Raw genomic sequence first — 18,394 nt, 5'->3', positions numbered from 1 at the left:
AACACATGCTTTTAATTTGTAACGATGAAGTATTGGGAGTTTTAAAAGTAAGAAAAGTCTTACAAGAAATGCAAATAATAATTATTAGGAGGAACCTGAGACAGGTGTAGTGCCTAGTAGACCAGGACACACACACAAAATAATTTCAAGACAGCACATTCCTTAGCAGGAGTTAAGACTTCCACTCCCAGCATCTGCATTTGACTGGCTGGCCGATTTCCTGCCCTAAATCTCCTTATCTCAGGAGACCTCTAAAACCCAGGATAAATTTGAGGGAACATCTGAAATGGATTTAGAACAGAACCTTCAATGTTGTTCCTGACCGGTTTACCATAAATAAAAGTCGCATAATCAACAGAACAAAGCATGTGGCATCTGGAAAGGCTCCAGCACAGGCCCTCCCTGATATCTCCTGATCGTTTAACGCAGTAATTCAATGATGGGATCAACAAAGATGATGGTTTTACAACAGACGTCCGAGCTAAGAAAATCACCAGATCTCCATCCGGAGTGACATTCCCATGACCTCCCGTTTCTCCCCAGCAGAGAAACGTGTCTTTTCTTCTTATTGGCAGAACAAAGAAGATCAGACCTTTATAAATGTTCCCAAAAGGACAAATAATAATTGCTGCTGCTATTAAAGCAATATAGTCAAAAGCAATATATCCAATATATTTACAATATATATTGAGGTTGTATTTTATTAAATTAAATTAAGCTTGCTGTGTTATTGGAATCTATGTTATTGTTGTAATCTCTTGATGTCTAATTTTTCCTGATCACTATTGTTTAGTTTCACATGCTTGGTGTGATTATTTAGAATTTAGGATCGTTTAATCTATGCCTTAACCGCGTAATAGATAAAATTGATAAATGTACTTTGGGTATGCAAAGTACTTGGTGTTTGATTTTGAATGAAAGCTAGTTGCGTCAGCAATAATTTGGTGTGAATGAAAGTTGACTTTTCTCATCGTAATGTATGATTAAAACACTTATAGGAATCTGCTAGGATATGTTCTTCATTTTATGAAATAACTCAGCAAAGGATATACGCACGGAAAACTGAGCCGTGCGGGGCGGGGCTCCGCCCTACAGAAACACTTGTGATTGGATCAAACAGAAAAAGGGGCAGACTGAAATCAGCCCAATAAAGACAGACACCCAACTTCGGTGTGCTGTGGCTTGCTGCTTGCTCGTGCGCTGACCTGTTTGAAACTTCGTCTCCTCATCTGATCGCGCTGTTAAGCGCTCTCGGCCATATACCATCTGGCAAAGATCCACACATGCCTTCAAAGTTTTGACCAAAGAAACTTTAACACCGGAGGCCGAAAGAACTCTAAACAGACTTCCTAAGAGTGTCGTCACAGAGAAACCAACCAACTGCAAGAGGGCATCCCCAGTGACATCACGCAACGACGACTTCAGCAGCCAATCCGCACCCGGGGTTCCCCCAACCAGGAAAGGAACTAAACAACTCAGAGCAAGTAATCAAATAATTCTCCATAATTCTGCTGGAAACTGGTTGCATTCATCTTTAAGAGTAAAGATAGTAAAGTTCCTTGCTTATGACTCCCTCAGGTTGAAGTTAGAGCATTCTTGAAAACGAGCATTAGAACCTTAACCTCTCTTCAAATCAAAACAATTCATTGCCTGCAACGTGTATGTGTGTTTGTGTGTACGTATTCTGTTTTGTGTTATTTTAGCTTAGTATTATTGTAGAGTAGCAAATAAACTTTGACTTCTAAAGAAATCTTTTGTCTGGTGCTATGTGATTTTCAAGTCTGAAACTATTTGCCAAAGACTGTGTTACCTATGCTAAAGTTACCTAATCAATTCTGTATTACTGTGACCACGGGAATAATCTGAATCGTTAAGACATACTGGTTTTAATGCTTGCTGAACAAGTCGTTAATGAGTTATCGTTAATATATAAGTTGGACGTTTTGATTAATATCCATTAATCATACGAATATGAAATCGATACGACTCGATTTCCAGAAACTAAAATTAAATGAATAGTTCTAAAATTACTACACAGGGTTAAGAATGTTAAGATTAGATATAAGTGTAGACTATAGAGGGTCCATGTTAAAACTAAAGAAACATCCAGATGAAAGTTACAAGCTAATATGTTTAATATAATTTGAAGTGATTACATAAAAAGGTGAAGTGGGCTTATTTGGAATGCAGGTGGCCTTAACTGCTACACATTTACCTATATCTTTTTGTCACTATATTATTCACACATCTACATGTAAGGTATTAATATGTAGGGTATAGCTCACCCAAAAATACAAATTCAGTCATTACTTACCCTGTTGTTGTTCCATTGCTGTATGCCCTTCTGTCTTTTTCAGAACATTAAATGTTTGTTTATATATAATTAATTAATTAATTTAAAAAAGACGTTAAAGTATCACAGAATTGTCCCATGACATGTTGGTCATATATTACAATTGTTCTGGGAGTATATGAGAGGGTTTGGTGGAAAACAAGCCAAAATTTAATTTGACAAAATTATTTATTTAATGAACGTCCTGACCTTGGCCGTCGGTCTTCTGTGCATGACTGCACCTTCTTCAAACTATGAATGCAGCAGTTCACTCCAACTCACCCAGAAAAAGCACACAAGATGTGAGAAATCAAGATGAATAAAAATGCAACATGAAATACAACACATAGCAATAATAGAATATAAAGCTTGATTTATCTACGAACATCTACGAAAGTACATGTATTGTATTTTGTGTTGTTTTTATTCATCTTGATTTCTCACATCTTGTTTGCTTTTTCTCGGAGTAAACTGCTGTGCTAATAAGAATCTCATTAATCTGTAGCTGTGTGCAGAGACCAAAGGCCAAGGTCAAGATTTGCTTTAAATAATACATGAAATTTCGGTTGATATTTTCCTAATCACTATCATATAACCCGGAATACTTGGAATATACGATATGTGCTGCATGGGACCATTGTGTGATACTCGTGTCTTTTTTTAAAAGCTTGATGCTGATCGTTATCCACTGCCATCCACTGACAATCATGAGCTGGACATTTCTTTTTTTTTTTTTTTTATTCTCCTTTTGTGGTCAAAGAAAGAAAGATGAGCATATGGCATTAGACCAACTCCAGGGTGAGGTTCTCCAGGTTTCTTCTTCTGGTGAACCAACAATTTTAGGTTAGCTTAATAGGATCACTTCCCCTATATGTAATCCATTTTATACCATGACAAATAAAATGGTGAACCCAGATTTTTTTATTTCTTTTAAAAGTAAACTCAATAAGCTATTGCTTACAACTATCAGACTCTTATTCTTCTCTAAAGAACAATGGTTTCCGGCTCGTTCAGGACACACACTGTTTGTTCACTGACTGCTGCTGCAGTGATGTTGGTTACTCATTCAATCTGAATCATTCCGTTTCAACATGTATAACATTCAAGTTGTGTTTGTTGTTATATTGTTTGGTTTGCTTGTTTTGTCCATCTACGTTAATGTTTGTGCTTTGTAAAACACGGAAAGCAGTGCTTGAGAGCACTCTATACAGTATAGCACACATATACTAGCAGTAGTCAGATTCATCACAGCAAGTCGGGAGATGTCAACACAGTGGTGCCGGTGAACGGCGCTCCACACACAACACAGCAGCTTTCTCCGTTTCAGTTTAACCTTTAAAACATTTCTGTGTGTTCATTACAGAATTACGTAAATAACATTTTAAAAGATCATCTGTCTTGAACATGTAGGACAAATACATACTGTGTACATTCAGATGTTTTTCCTTTGCTCTGATAGTCCATAATGCACTGTATCAGATGATGATTTTCATCCAGCATCTATGCAAGAACAAACAAGTAAAGAAGGTCTGTGATGTTTTTGAGCTCAAATAATTGCTACTACAATAATAGAAAAATAACAGCAAATTATATTAAGTGGCAAATCTATGGATAGTAAGTGCACTTTACAAAGATGGCCTGATACAGAAAAGACAGGCATTCCTAAACCAGACCAATCGATATTACTTTGATTTTACTTTTACTGCCATCACTCTTTGCACTTCGACTGATATTATTTGCAGTTATAATAAATATAATATATTCCTGGCATTAACTGATTCACTATAGATAGGCAATCCCTCTATGATGATAATAATGGCTCTGTAATTAATAACTAATGGACTCCCGTCGACCGAGCGCTAATAATCACTCGTGTTTACTGAACTTAAAATCTCACTAAACTATTTTCTGATGTGAACAATTAGCTACTAATAATGTGGTATTATATGTGTGCGTGTGTTTGATAGTATCAAAGCATTAAATCTGGTCAAATAGCCTACATTTAATGTCACAACAGATGAATAACCTGCTGAGATTGGATTAGGGTACATAAGCAGTAAAAGTGTTAGGATATGTTTGTTTGTTGAGGAGTGACATCAGATACAGTCAAACTAAGCAGCTTACCTTCTGGATGGTCTGTTGTGTGACCTCTCCTTTCCCCCTCGGACGCACAGCTGAAAATGTGACAGACATATTCCGGTGTGAAATAATAATAAATGCTTTATCTGTGTATATTATGCCGCGTTAAGGCGCTTATAGACTCCGGACGAGTATTGCTGATGAACACAGGGGAGTCTCAGCGTCTAAATATGACAGTTTTGCAAAAAATGAACCATTAGATAACTGGCCGATGTAAAGCACAAAAGGGTGTTTAATTTTGGTACAGCTCGCTAGACATGCATTTTCCGCGCTCATTCATAAATAAATGTATTATGTGGGGGACCACCTGACCTCCTCCAGTCTCTCTTGGTATAATCTATTCATCTCTATTGGGCCGGTGCCGGTGCGCTCCGTGACGCGGATTCACGAACAGAATGCGTCACACACACACACACACACACACACACACACACAGCGATGCTCGTGAACAAAGGGAACCGGCTCACGTCTGAGATTTTCTTTTTGTAACACGACAGAACAGTATTTGTTGTGTTTTGCGCCACATGCTGCGTGGTCAAACGCACTCATCCAGCACTGACAGGGAATGTTGGGTTAATGTGACCAACGGGAGAATATCATTCACCCCTTATCATAAACAACCATTACGTCAAAAAAAAAAAAAAAAAAAATTAAAATAAAAACATGGTTACTATAGTTAAACCATGGTAATCATAAAGTAACCATGGTTTTGCTGCACTAGTTTAATCATGGTTTTATTAAAACTGTAAAAAAAAAAAAAAAAAGATAACTACACTTTTACTATAATAAAACCATGGTTATTTGTGACCCTGGACCACAAAACCAGTCATAAGGGTCAACTTTCCAAAATTGAGATTTATACATCATCTGAATCTGAATAAATTTTGCCATAAGTTAAATATATTAAGGTTCTGCAATATATATAAATATATTATATAAATGTAGAGCTGCTTTGCAACGATTTGTATCGTAAAAAGCGCTATACAAATAAACTTGAACTTGAACTCGTACCATCAGCACTGGAGCTCCTCAGGGCTGCGTTCTCTCCCCACTGCTCTTCTCCCTCTACACCAACGACTGCACATCTAAAGACCCCTCTGTCAAGCTCCTGAAGTTTGCAGATGACACCACACTGATCGGCCTCATCCAGGACGGTGACGAGTCTGCTTACAGACAGGAGGTTAAGGAGCTGGCTGTCTGGTGCAGTCTTAACAACCTGGAGCTTAACACGCTCAAAACTGTGGAGATGATCGTGGACTTCAGGAGAAACCCCCCTGCTCTCCCCCCACTCACCATCATGAACAGCACTGTGACTGCAGGTTCCTGGGCACCACCATCTCTCAGGACCTGAAGTGGGATATTCACATAGACTCCATTGTCAGGAAGGCCCAGCAGAGGCTGTACTTTCTTCGCCAGCTGAGGAAGTTCAACCTGCCACAGGACTTACTGAAACAGTTCTACTCTGCCATCATTGAATCCATCCTCTGCACCTCAATAACTGTCTGGTTCAGCTCAGCTACCAAATCTGACCTCAGAAGACTACGGAGGGTAGTCCGGACTGCTGAACGAATCATTGGTACAACCCTCCCCACTCTCCAAGAACTGTACTTATCCAGAGTGAGCAAAAGGGCTGGTAAAATCACTCTGGACCCCTCACATCCAGCACACAACCTCTTTGAACTGTTACCGTCTGGTCGACGCTACAGAGCTCTGAGCACCAGAACGACCAGACACAGGAACAGTTTCTTCCCTCAGGCAATCCATCTCATGAACACTCAACAATAAAAGTAGAACACACAACTAATACATTATCCATTCACCTCACTCACTTATTTTATCTTTATTTTCTCATTTCTAATTTGCACATACTTGACCTGTACATACATAGTTGTCTATATTATATTATATATTGTGTTTTTGCTGCTTTGTACATTGCCTATTTGGATATTTGTATATTATTCTTTTATTATCTGTGTCCTGTCCTGTCGCTGTCTTTCTGTTGCACTGTGGAGCTTCTGTCACTACAACACATTCCTTGTATGTGTAAACATACCTGGCCAATAAAGCTCATTCTGATTCTGATTCTGATTCACTGAATTAGGTCAACCGGAACCGGGAACACTTCCCATAACACCCAATGTACTTGCTACATCGTTATAAGAATGGCATCTATGCTAATATTAGTCTGTTTCTTTCTTATTCCGAGGTCACCGTAGCCACCCGATCCAGTCCATATCCAGATCAAATGGTGGATCAGCACCTAGAGACGACCTCTACAGCCCTGAACATCAGCGGAGACCAGGACATCTAGATGAGCCCCAGAGACAGATCCCCAGTGAAGACCTTGTCTCCAAAATGGCCATCGGGAAAAGACCGCTGGAACCAGTTGAGCCCTTACAATCTGACTTTGCTGCAGCTGGAATTGAACTGCTGGTTTCTTCTTGACTGAGCCTAGTTTCTCCCAAGGTTTTTTTTCTCCATTCTGTCACCGATGGAGTTTTGGTTCCTTGCCGCTGTCGCCTCTGGCTTGCTTAGTTGGGGACGCTTCATTCCCATCGATATCGTCGACTTGATTGCACAGACACTATTAGAACTGAACTGAGCTGGATGATGACATCACTGAAGTCAATAATGAAATGCCTTTAACTGAAAACTGCCTTTAACTGTTTACTGTTGTCTTTCTGCATTACCGACACACTATTTTCCTATTTAATACTGTAAAGCTGCTTTAACACAATCTGTATTGTTAAAAGTGCAATATAAATAAAGGTGACCTGACTTGTTCCTTTTATGTCTTTGAGCAGTATATATATACAGTATATATACACTGCCGCTCGAAAGTTTGGGATCAGTAAGATTTTTTATATTTTTTTAAAGAAGTTTCTTCTTCTCATCAAGGCTGTATCTATTTGATCCAAAAAACTGTTATTTTGTGAAATATTATTGCAATTTAAAATAACAGTTTTATATTTTAATATACTTTAAAACATAATTTATTTCTGTGATCAAAGCTGATTTTTCAGCATGTCTCCAGTCTTCAGTATCACATGATCCTTCAGAAATCATTCTAATATGCTGATTTATAATCAATGTTGTAAACCATTGTGCTGCTTCATATTTTTTGAGGACCTGTGATTCTTTGATTAATAAAAAGTTAAAAAGAACAGCATTTATTTAAAAAAATAATTTTGTGTTACAATACACATTGCTATTCAAAAGTTTGGGGTCAGTATTTTTTTCTTTCTTTCTTTTTTTTTTTTTTTTAAGAAATTAATACTATTCAGGAGGGATGTTAAATGAATAAAAAGTCACACTAAAGACTTATATTGTTAGAAAAGATTTCTATTTTGAATGCTGCTCGTTATATTCATAAAAGAATCAAAGAAAAAAGTATCACGTTCCAAAAAACAATATGAAGCAGCACAACAGTTTCAGCACTCATAATAAATCAGTATATTAGAATGATTTCTGAAGGATCATGTGACACCGAAGACTGGAGTAATGATGCTGAAAATACAGCACTGCGTCAAAGAAATAAATTCTATTTTAATGTATATTAAAATAGGAAACCAATATTACAAATTGCAATAAGATATCACAATATTACTGTTTTTTCTGTATTTTTGAATGAATAGATACAGCCTTGATGAGCAGAACAGACTCTCTTAAAAACATTAAAAATCTTCATGATCCCAAACTTCTAAGCGGCAGTTTGTGTGTATATATATACAGTGGGGGGGAAATAATTTGATCCCCTGCTGATTTTGTACGTGTGCCCACTGACAAAGAAATGATCAGTCTATAATTTTAATGGTAGGTTTATTTGAACAGTGAGAGACAGAATAACAACAAAAAAATCCCAAAAAGTTTTAAATTGATTTGCATTTTAATGAGTCAAAATAAGTATTTGACCCCTTCGCAAAACATTACTTAGTACTTGTGATTGTTGGTAATCACAGAGGTCAGATGTTTCTTGTGGGTGGCCACCAGGTTTGCACACATCTCAGGAGGGATTTTGTCCCACTCCTCTTTGCAGATCCTCTCCAAGTCATCAAGGTTTCGAGGCTGACGTTTGGCAACTCGAACCTTCAGCTCCCTCCACAGATTTTCTATGGGATTAAGGTCTGGAGACTGGCTAGGCCACTCCAGGACCTTAATGTGCTTCTTCTTGAGCCACTGCATTGTTGGTTTGGCCGTGTGTTTCGGGTCACTGTCATGCTGGAAGACCCATCCACGACCCATTTTCAGTGCCCTGGCCCTGACGGTACATGGCCCCGTCCATCGTCCCTTTGATGTGGTGAAGTTGTCCTGTCCCCTTAGCAGAAAAACACCCCCAAAGTATAAGGTTTCCACCTCCATATGTGACGTTGGGGATGGTGTTCTTGGTCATAGGCAGCATTCCTCCTCCTCCAAACATGGCGAGTTGAGTTGATGCAAAAGAGCTGGATTTTGGTCTCATCTGACCACACTTTCACCCAGTTCTCCTCTGAATGATTGGTAAACTTCAGACGGGCTGTACATGTGCTTTCTTGAGCAGGGGGAGCTTGCGGGTGCTGCAAGATTTCTGTCCTTCACGGCGTAGTGTGTTACCAATTGTTTTCTTGGTGACTATGGTCCCAGCTGCCTTGAGATCATTGACAAGATCCTCTTGTGTAGTTCTGGGCTGATTCCTCACCGTTCTCATGATCATTGACACTCCACAAGGTGAGATCTTGCATGGAGCTCCAGACCGAGAGAGATTGACAGTTATTTTGTGTTTCTTCCATTTGTGAATAATTGCAACAACTGTTGTCACCTTCTCACCAAGCTGCTTGGCAATGGTCTTGTAGCCCATTCTAGCCTTGTGTAGGTCTACAATCCTGTCCCTGATATCCTTGGGCAGCTCTTTGGTCTTGGCCATGGTGGAGAGTCTGGAATCTGATTGATTGATTGCTTCTGTGGACAGGTGTCTTTTATACAGGTTATACACTCCTTTTAAGAGAGTGCTCCTAATCTCAGCTCTTTACCTGTATAAAAGACACCTGGGAGCCAGAAATCATGATTGATAGGGGATCAAATACTTATTTGACTTATTAAAATGAAAATAAATGTATAACTTTTTTGAAATGCGTTTTCCTGGATTTTTTGTTGTTGTTATTGTCTCTCTCTGTTCAAATAAAACTACCAATAAAATTATAGACTGATCATTTCTTTGTCAGTGGGCAAACGTACAAAATCAACGGGATCAAATAATGTTTTCCCCACACACTATATCTATATCTATATCTATCTATATATATATATATATATATATAGTGCCGTGAAAAGGTTTTTGCCCCCTTCCTGTTTCTTTTTTTAAATGGGTAACAAATAATCTTTCATTTTTTTTGTTTGAGGCATAATAAGGTTCTTGGAATTATTAGTTTCAGTTTATCTTCCCATAAGATAATAGCTCTGACATAGCAACACCCAAATGAATCACTTGCATTTTATTCTTTTTTCCATTCATGGTATTCATTTAGTAGTTGTTCATTATTCTTGTTTATCTTTTGTTAATAAAATCTATTTTATTACACTTGTGTCTTCCTTGTTGATAAATACAGAAAGAGGTTCTACCAAGTAAGAGATCCCACCAATCTTCCTTATATGTACTCATAAATGCACATTAAGTGACGCATGATCCAAGAATCATAACATCATTGGTGACATGAGTACCCATCACTACACTACAGGTCCTTTTAAAATAATTAGCATATTGTGATAAAGTTCATTATTTTCTGTAATGTACTGATAAACATTAGACTTTCATATATTTTAGATTCATTACAACACAACTGAAGTAGTTCAAGCCTTTTATTGTTTTAATATTGATGATTTTGGCATACAGCTCATGAAAACCCAAAATTCCTATCTCAAAAAATTAGCATATCATGAAAAGGTTCTCTAAACGAGCTATTAACCTAATAATCTGAATCAACTAATTAACTCTAAACACCTGCAAAAGATTCCTGAGGCTTTTAAAAACTCCCAGCCTGGTTCATTACTCAAAACCGCAATCATGGGTAAGACTGCCGACCTGACTGCTGTCCAGAAGGCCATCATTGACACCCTCAAGCAAGAGGGTAAGACACAGAAAGACATTTCTGAACGAATAGGCTGTTCCCAGAGTGCTGTATCAAGGCACCTCAGTGGGAAGTCTGTGGGAAGGAAAAAGTGTGGCAGAAAACGCAGCACAACGAGAAGAGGTGACCGGACCCTGAGGAAGATTGTGGAGAAGGACCGATTCCAGACCTTGGGGGACCTGCGGAAGCAGTGGACTGAGTCTGGAGTAGAAACATCCAGAGCCACCGTGTACAGGCGTGTGCAGGAAATGGGCTACAGGTGCCGCATTCCCCAGGTCAAGCCACTTTTGAACCAGAAACAGCGGCAGAAGCGCCTGACCTGGGCTACAGAGAAGCAGCACTGGACTGTTGCTCAGTGGTCCAAAGTACTTTTTTCGAATGAAAGCAAATTTTGCATGCCATTCGGAAATCAAGGTGCCAGAGTCTGGAGGAAGACTGGGGAGAGGGAAATGCCAAAATGCCTGAAGTCCAGTGTCAAGTACCCACAGTCAGTGATGCTGGTGTTGGTCCACTGTGTTTTATCAAGGGCAGGGTCAATGCAGCTAGCTATCAGGAGATTTTGGAGCACTTCATGCTTCCATCTGCTGAAAAGCTTTATGGAGATGAAGATTTCATTTTTCAGCACGACCTGGCACCTGCTCACAGTGCCAAAACCACTGGTAAATGGTTTACTGACCATGGTATTACTGTGCTCAATTGGCCTGCCAACTCTCCTGACCTGAACCCCATAGAGAATCTGTGGGATATTGTGAAGAGAAAGTTGAGAGACGCAAGACCCAACACTCTGGATGAGCTTAAGGCCGCTATCGAAGCATCCTGGGCCTCCATAACACCTCAGCAGTGCCACAGGCTGATTGCCTCCATGCCACGCCGCATTGAAGCAGTCATTTCTGCAAAAGGATTCCCGACCAAGTATTGAGTGCATAACTGAACATAATTATTTGAAGGTTGACTTTTTTTGTATTAAAAACACTTTTCTTTTATTGGTCGGATGAAATATGCTAATTTTTTGAGATAGGAATTTTGGGTTTTCATGAGCTGTATGCCAAAATCATCAATATTAAAACATTAAAAGGCTTGAACTACTTCAGTTGTGTTGTAATGAATCTAAAATATATGAAAGTCTAATGTTTATCAGTACATTACAGAAAATAATGAACTTTATCACAATATGCTAATTATTTTGAAAAGGACCTGTATTTCCCCTCCCTAGGTTTGGTGAAATCAAAATCACTACAGCACTTTCTACAGAGGGACTATTGACAGCATCCTGAGCAGCTGCAGCATCTTGGATCACAAGACCCTGCAGCGGAGAGAGAAGACCACTGGGGTCTCTTTTCCCTCCATCACAGACATCCGTGAAGCCATCAGTACTGCTGTCTGGCAGGAGGCACAGGAGCGTTCGATCCTCATGGTCAGCCTGCATCACAGCTTCTTCCCCCGAACCATCATGTCATGACTCCTTAACTGCAGACGAGGGAAGCGATAAGAACTACACTCACATACTGGATTGAACTGTTACCATCCACTCTCTCACACTCATTACCACATAGCTATGTTATCTACCTCCGCGCACACCCACAATTCTTGCACATTTGCACACTCATCTGTATTTCATGTGCGCTGCTCAGTACTTCTGTGCCCGGCTCCTGCTTAAGTTGTACTGTATGTCCATCATACTGTTTGCACGGTTTACTCCGTATACACACACACACACTCTACATAGCCCTGTGTAGTCGGTGTGAAATGTTTACAGTTCTTATTTTAATTTGCAGCGGCTTTGGTTTCTTGTTTTATGTTGGGTTTTCCATCTTTGTGTACAGTACTTCGGTCGATGCGTCTTGTTCTTAAATAGTGCTTTACAAATAGACTTGTTACTCTCAATAAGCAGCTCTTTATCTCATGTTCCAAGAACCTTCAAGTCGGCCGTTATTACACTTAGGAAATCACAAATAGAGTGTAAAATCTAAGTACTTAAGTTTAACTTTGCCATTTTTTAAAGTTAAAAATACTAGGTGTGTGTTCCAAACAACAACTGCAACACTTACTGCATCTTGTCATTGTCATCCTTGAATATGAACAGGAGTACGTCTTTCAACAGCTGTTTGAGAAATAAAAACCTACATACTGCATCAGTTAAGGTTAAAAGAACAGTTGCCAAACATACATGACAAAAACACTGCAATGATTCAATTCTGAAATCTAACATGTGCTTATTTAAATCCAGATGGTGACTTTTGGCCAGGCAGTGTATTGCAGACCGTTTAGCATTTTGTGATTCATTTAAAGCAAAGAAAGAAAAATGGACGAGTTCAATGTCAATATTTTTTCCCCTCTAATCCTTTGTGAATTGGAATGTGTGCAAAAGACTGTGGGTGACTGGAGGACACAAAGGATACACCTGATGCATTCTTCAAAATAAACCAAACCAAGACAAAATGAAAGCAGTCTTCCAAGGATCCTTCAAATACAGACAGTGCTTCATGACATGGCAGCCTTACTGAGAGACAGCCTGCCAAACACGAAACATCCATCACCTAGGAACACCCCCCCCCCCTTATGCAACGGTTTATTTCCTGAAAAAGAAGTCATTCGTTTAAAAAAATAAAACCAAACAAACTCCTGTTGCTTTAATTATCCTGAACAAATCGACATAAGATAAAATTAGCACAGAATCAGCTTTTAGTCTTAATGTTAACTGATGGACTGGAGTGGTGTAGATCACTTGTGGATTATTTTGATGTTTTTAATCAACCTAATTTGAATGACCTTAGGTTGAGCACACGTTTTGCGTGAGAGATTCCTTTCACTAATCTTTAACACTCACATTAAAATATGGAGAAAAAAAAAGAAAAAAAAAAAAAGACTCAAGATTTATTTCCTATGTTTATTAACAATCACAATCAAGAACAAGATCCCCTAACAATTTTACACATGAAAAAAAAAAAAAAAAATTAATGTACTGGGGACCACATACCATAGGCTGAAGTTAATCTACTCCACTAAATGGATCTTCTTCTATAGCCATTAAATTGGCCGTACATGCAAATAAAAGTGCTATCCTAGTTTAAATGCAAAAATCACTGATAGATTAAAGGTGCATTCACATATTAAAGCTGAGAGATTCTTCACATTAAACAAAAAGGAAAAGGCCATTTAAACAAATGAAAAGTAACAATCAATGTATCCATTTTTCACAGGAGGGCGAGATGACGAGAACGGTCTAGTGACATTTACCACTGAAGATCTGACACCGGAAACCAAACTCATAGACGGGAGCGAATCACCCACATCCCAGAGGAAGGCAGTGTATCTAGAGGAAAGAGGCAAGTTTAAGCCAAAAGACTGCCAACACGGTGGTATTAGCACACAGGTGAATCGGTCATGTTCCTCGAGCTTGAGAACTGAACATATCAGGGGTGCGTTTCCAAAAAGTGTTGTTAGCCAACTACTGTTGCAAGTTCCGTCGTTACCAGCATAGTTCAACGATTCGGTGTTTCCTCGAAACCATAGTTCAAACATTCACAATCAGCGTCACAAACTTACGTAGTGGGAAATACAGCTCTCGACCTGAGGTTAGAGGCATAGTTTCTTGTTAGTTACACATATGGCCTTTAATTATGCTCTTGGGCAAAATAAGTTAGAATGGAATATAAAAGGTAGTATTGCATGTTATCTAAATATAAATGCATTTTAATCATGTATTTTAGCATGTCCTCAATAAGCACTGTTTTTGAAGAGTGTGCATGTGCATAAACACCCCGCAGTATAACATAAGAGGGACCTGCGACGAGTCAAAACATCAAATAAAGCTAATGTGGTTCGAACGATGGAGATGTGACTGCGATCAGGAAACAGTGGTGACCAGCAAGATCGTACTATGGTGGTCAATCAGTGGTTTACATCGTTGTGTGGGAAACGCAGCCCTGAAGGGTTCTCCTTACACACTTCAAACTCCAGATGAGTCTCAGAGATGGTGTATTTTACAGTGCTGTAACTCAGAGAGTTCATCAAACAGAGTAACTGACCTCACAGCCGTCCACTCCCTACTCTCTGTGGGACGGGATGCTGCGCTGCCCCTCGGCCCCGTCTCCCTCTGTAATTACCCCGAAACCCACGGCCCCTCAGAAACCGCCCGGGGACCCCAAAGGTCTCCACGTTCAGCTTCCTCTCCTCGGCCCACGTGGTACGCCTGGAGACAGAGACAAAGAGAGAGAGATTACCCCGAGGAAACGCTCCCACCGGAAACAAGCGGCTCATACCTCGACTTGAGCTCTGAGGAGACGTTATCGAAGAAGCACTTGGCTTTATTGTAGAAGCACTTGGGCCCGAGTGGATCCTCTTCAGCAGTGCTCTCGCTCTCAGGGACAGGCTTCTCCTGCTCTTTATCGCTTCTTTCCTCCAGGCTCTCCTTCGGTTCTAACAGGAGAAACACAGAAGAGCACAAAGAAAACATCTCTAATCAGCAGTAGAAAAGTGCAGACGAAGGGCAGGAGTTCATGTAGAACCACATACCTTGAACACCGAGCTGGTCTTCAATCCCTTTCTCCAGGTAATCTTTATTAAACTGAGCGTTTGCCATTTCGAAGTCAAAGTCAGAGTCAAACTGCAGGGTGCTGGGCTTGCTGCTGCCTACGAGGATCTGACCTCGGCCGCGGTTCCTGGACCGGCGAGCTCCTGCAAGACACCTCAGATGTGGATCGGAAGCTGTACTGGTTACCACAGGAGAACAAACGCTTCAGACTTTACCCTGTTTTCTCCTGCTGCCTGGAGGCTTGTTCTCGTCATTGGCTGGACTCGGCCCCTTCAAGGCTCCTTGCTGTGCAGCTGAAACAGGCGGGATCCATGGGGAGAGGAAAAAAAAGTTTTTTTTTTTTATATTTAAAAGTATTTTTATTCTACCAAGCAAGCAGTTAAGTGAATTACAAGATTAAAAGTAAACTAACCAAAAGGTGGTTACTTTAGGCTATTCAAGTAGCCATAGCAATACTCATGCTTGTGGTCTTGGCCATTTGAGTGCCTAATGGTTAGAGAGTCGGACTCGTAATCCAAAGGTTGCGAGTTCGAGCCCCCGGCCGGCAGGAATTGTAGGTGGGGGGAGTGAATGTCCAGCGCTCTCTCCACCCTCAATACCACGACTGAGGTGCCCTTGAGCAAGACACTGAACCCCCAACTGCTCCCCGGGCGCCGCAGCATAAATGCTGCCCACTGCTCCGGGTGTGTGTTCACGGTGTGTGTGTGTGTGTGTGTGTGTGTGTGTGTGTGTGGATTTGTTCACTACTCACTGCTGTGTGTGTGCACTTGGATGGGTTAAACGCAGAGCACCAATTTCGAGTATGGGTCACCATACTTGACAATACGTCACGACTTTACTTTACTTTAAAAAAACCCAAACCCACCACAGCTTCAGTACTGCTATAGACATGCACTGTATGATTGCAGAGACAAAGTGAAGAGTGCTACAGACTGCTTTCATCACTAACAAAACAGAGAGAAGTCCTGCAACTAAAATATTGTGATGTCAGTATCATAATAATAATAATAATAATAATAATAATAATAATAATAATAATACAAAATAATGCAATATGCAAAAAGAAACGCAAGCTACAAAACCAGAAATAGCACACCAGCCCTCTTAGCATTAGTTTACAGGGAGACTCATGTAAACAGTGTTCACTGGATCGCTTCATACTGAATGAACGCCAGACCAGGCCATGTTTGAGTTCGTGTTTAACATCATGGCAGCTTCTGTGGCTATTTTCATGCAAAGAAAAAAAAAAAAAAAAAAAAAAAAAAAAAAAAAAGTGGTTTTTGAAGTTTCTGCTAAAAATTCTAAATTTATCCAGTTTAACTCCAATTTAAAAAAAAAAAAAAAAAAAAAAAAAAAAGGCATTGTCACAGGGTTAAACCAGCAGTTTGGTAGAGAACATGTCGGAGGATGTCATGTTTGTGTTGGAGTCGCTCACCTCTCTGGGCCGGGGCTCTGGCCCTCTGCGCTCGGCCCGTCTCTCCTCCCTGCTGCTGCGCTCCAGACAAACCCTTCTGCACCGCTTGCTCCGCAGGCACCGTCTGAACAGCCTGCTCCACCATCGGGCCTCTCCTCACAGGAACACCAGAGCCTCAGAAACAGACAGAAGAGTCAGGTTGTGCACCGCTCACAGCTCAGTGTGAAGCAGAGGCAGCTCATCTCACCGAGGCCCAGGGCGGCGGCGTACTGCTGGCTGAGGAGCGAGCTGGCGGCCAGCTGGCTGTAGGAGGGCAGCACGCTCCGGTAAGGACTGTAGCCGGCCTGAGACGCAGGGTAATGGACCGACCCCACAGACGACTGACGGAGACAAACACACATCAGCCCTGCCTGCAGACACCGGCTGGAGACTCCCTCGCAGCCAGACTAACCTGAACGATAGCAGGGTCCTGAGGAAGACTGTGGTGAATCTTCAGAGGCTCACAGACCGTGATATCTTTGATGTCACTTCCTCTGAAGATGATGTACTCAAAGACCTCATCCCTCGGCGGCACGGGCCGGTCTGTCGGTCGCCCCTCCGTCCCAAAAGACCTCACTGACAAAAACAAAAGCTGCAGTGAGACTCCATGACTGTGTCACAGCCAAATAAACCAATCTGATGGACTTTACAAGACAGGCAAGAAAATCAGAGCTGGAACCCAACCAAACTTCACCCTCTCCATTAACACCAGTGATAGGGCTGCAGTGTTAACATTTAGACTCTTACAAACGAGGACAGAAGCAATCAAACCAGCAACAGCAATAATACTGTCAGAGCAAGGTCATTTATTTATACACAATAACAAGAAAACAAGCAGTTGGAAAACTAATAGCGAGTGCAAGTGTTAGAGGGTCGAGTGGTTTTCTTTTCTTCCTTTAAATAAAAATAGATCAAATAGAATTAGAATAGAGAGTGCTACAGTTAGAGGCTCAAATAAGGATTAACATTCAAACCTATAAACATTTACCATCAAGTGAAAAAGTCTTACTATGTTTGATTATGACTCCGATTAGGCTTCGTTGTTAATTTGCTGGACCGCTTCAATGAACCGGTTTTAAACATGAACACTCTCTGCCCGTTTAAACAACCGTCTATTTTATTTCATATTACTGAAGAGAACTGGCTCTGTTTTGGCCGATGTCTCTGATCAGCGGACAGGACACTCACCTTTCGCCAGCGCCACGGTGGAGTTATCCGTGTCAATAGTGTATAATATTCCCTCATAGCGGATCTGAGCTTTAGAGATCAGACTGATCTTACTGCCGATGTAAGGAGTACCGCTGCTCATTATCTTCAGCTGATTACAGACACGTCACATACAGAGCACATCTGCGACACTGCTGCTGATTACTCTCCTGAAGCACAGGCTGAACATCATTAGTGTGATTTATAGAGATGACACACACCCCTGCACCTGTCCCGCATCTTCACTAAACTTTCACCACAAATTATAAGCGGGGAAAATACAGCATTTGTCATTTATAAAATGTATATTTAATACAGTCATTCAACTCATTTATTTCTTGCTTTTTTTATATCAAAAAAGAAAAAGAAGTTCATAATAAACACGAATTCTTTGGAAAAGCCCAGCTTTATTAATGTACTTTGAGAAATAAGCAGATTTAATAAAATAATTACACATAATAAAATAAAAATAAACAGTATTTTAATAGCATATGCTTGTGGATATAGTTCAAACACTGGGGGCTCTCTGAAACTTCCCAAGGGGACACAGTACGTCAATGTTTACTTAAACGTATGCACAGTATGATATATTATTATTTAAAAGTATAAAGTATATATTTTTATGAGAA

The 18,394-nt window shown here is 40.3% G+C and overlaps 2 protein-coding genes across 2 annotated transcripts in view; both read right to left on the bottom strand.

Moving 5' to 3' along the window:
- The window catches only part of LOC306860470 (calcium-responsive transactivator-like), a gene marked incomplete at both ends in the record, with an annotated part of 95,566 nt that extends 91,041 nt beyond the window's left edge, over positions 1–4,525 (bottom strand). Inside the window, 2 exons of the mRNA XM_079402204.1 lie at positions 3,756–3,832; positions 4,457–4,525. Of these exons, the coding sequence (XP_079258330.1) occupies positions 3,756–3,832; positions 4,457–4,525 (146 nt within the window). The remainder of the gene's footprint in view (positions 1–3,755; positions 3,833–4,456) is intronic.
- A 10,076-nt stretch (positions 4,526–14,601) lies between these two features.
- Positions 14,602–17,868, bottom strand: LOC306860469 (protein LSM14 homolog B-B-like; the record flags this gene model as incomplete). Its single annotated transcript, XM_079402203.1, has 8 exons — positions 14,602–14,764; positions 14,835–14,991; positions 15,088–15,249; positions 15,322–15,399; positions 16,542–16,694; positions 16,768–16,900; positions 16,972–17,135; positions 17,748–17,868. 8 exons carry the CDS (start codon positions 17,866–17,868, stop codon positions 14,602–14,604), a joined length of 1,131 nt encoding a protein of 376 aa, XP_079258329.1.
- Between the last annotated feature and the right edge of the window lie 526 nt (positions 17,869–18,394).

Source organism: Barbus barbus (genome assembly GCF_936440315.1).
Source record: "Barbus barbus genome assembly, chromosome: 41".
Taxonomy (NCBI): Eukaryota; Metazoa; Chordata; class Actinopteri; order Cypriniformes; family Cyprinidae; genus Barbus; species Barbus barbus.
Note: the sequence above shows the minus strand (reverse complement) of the source record. Positions and strands in the feature narration are given on the sequence as shown.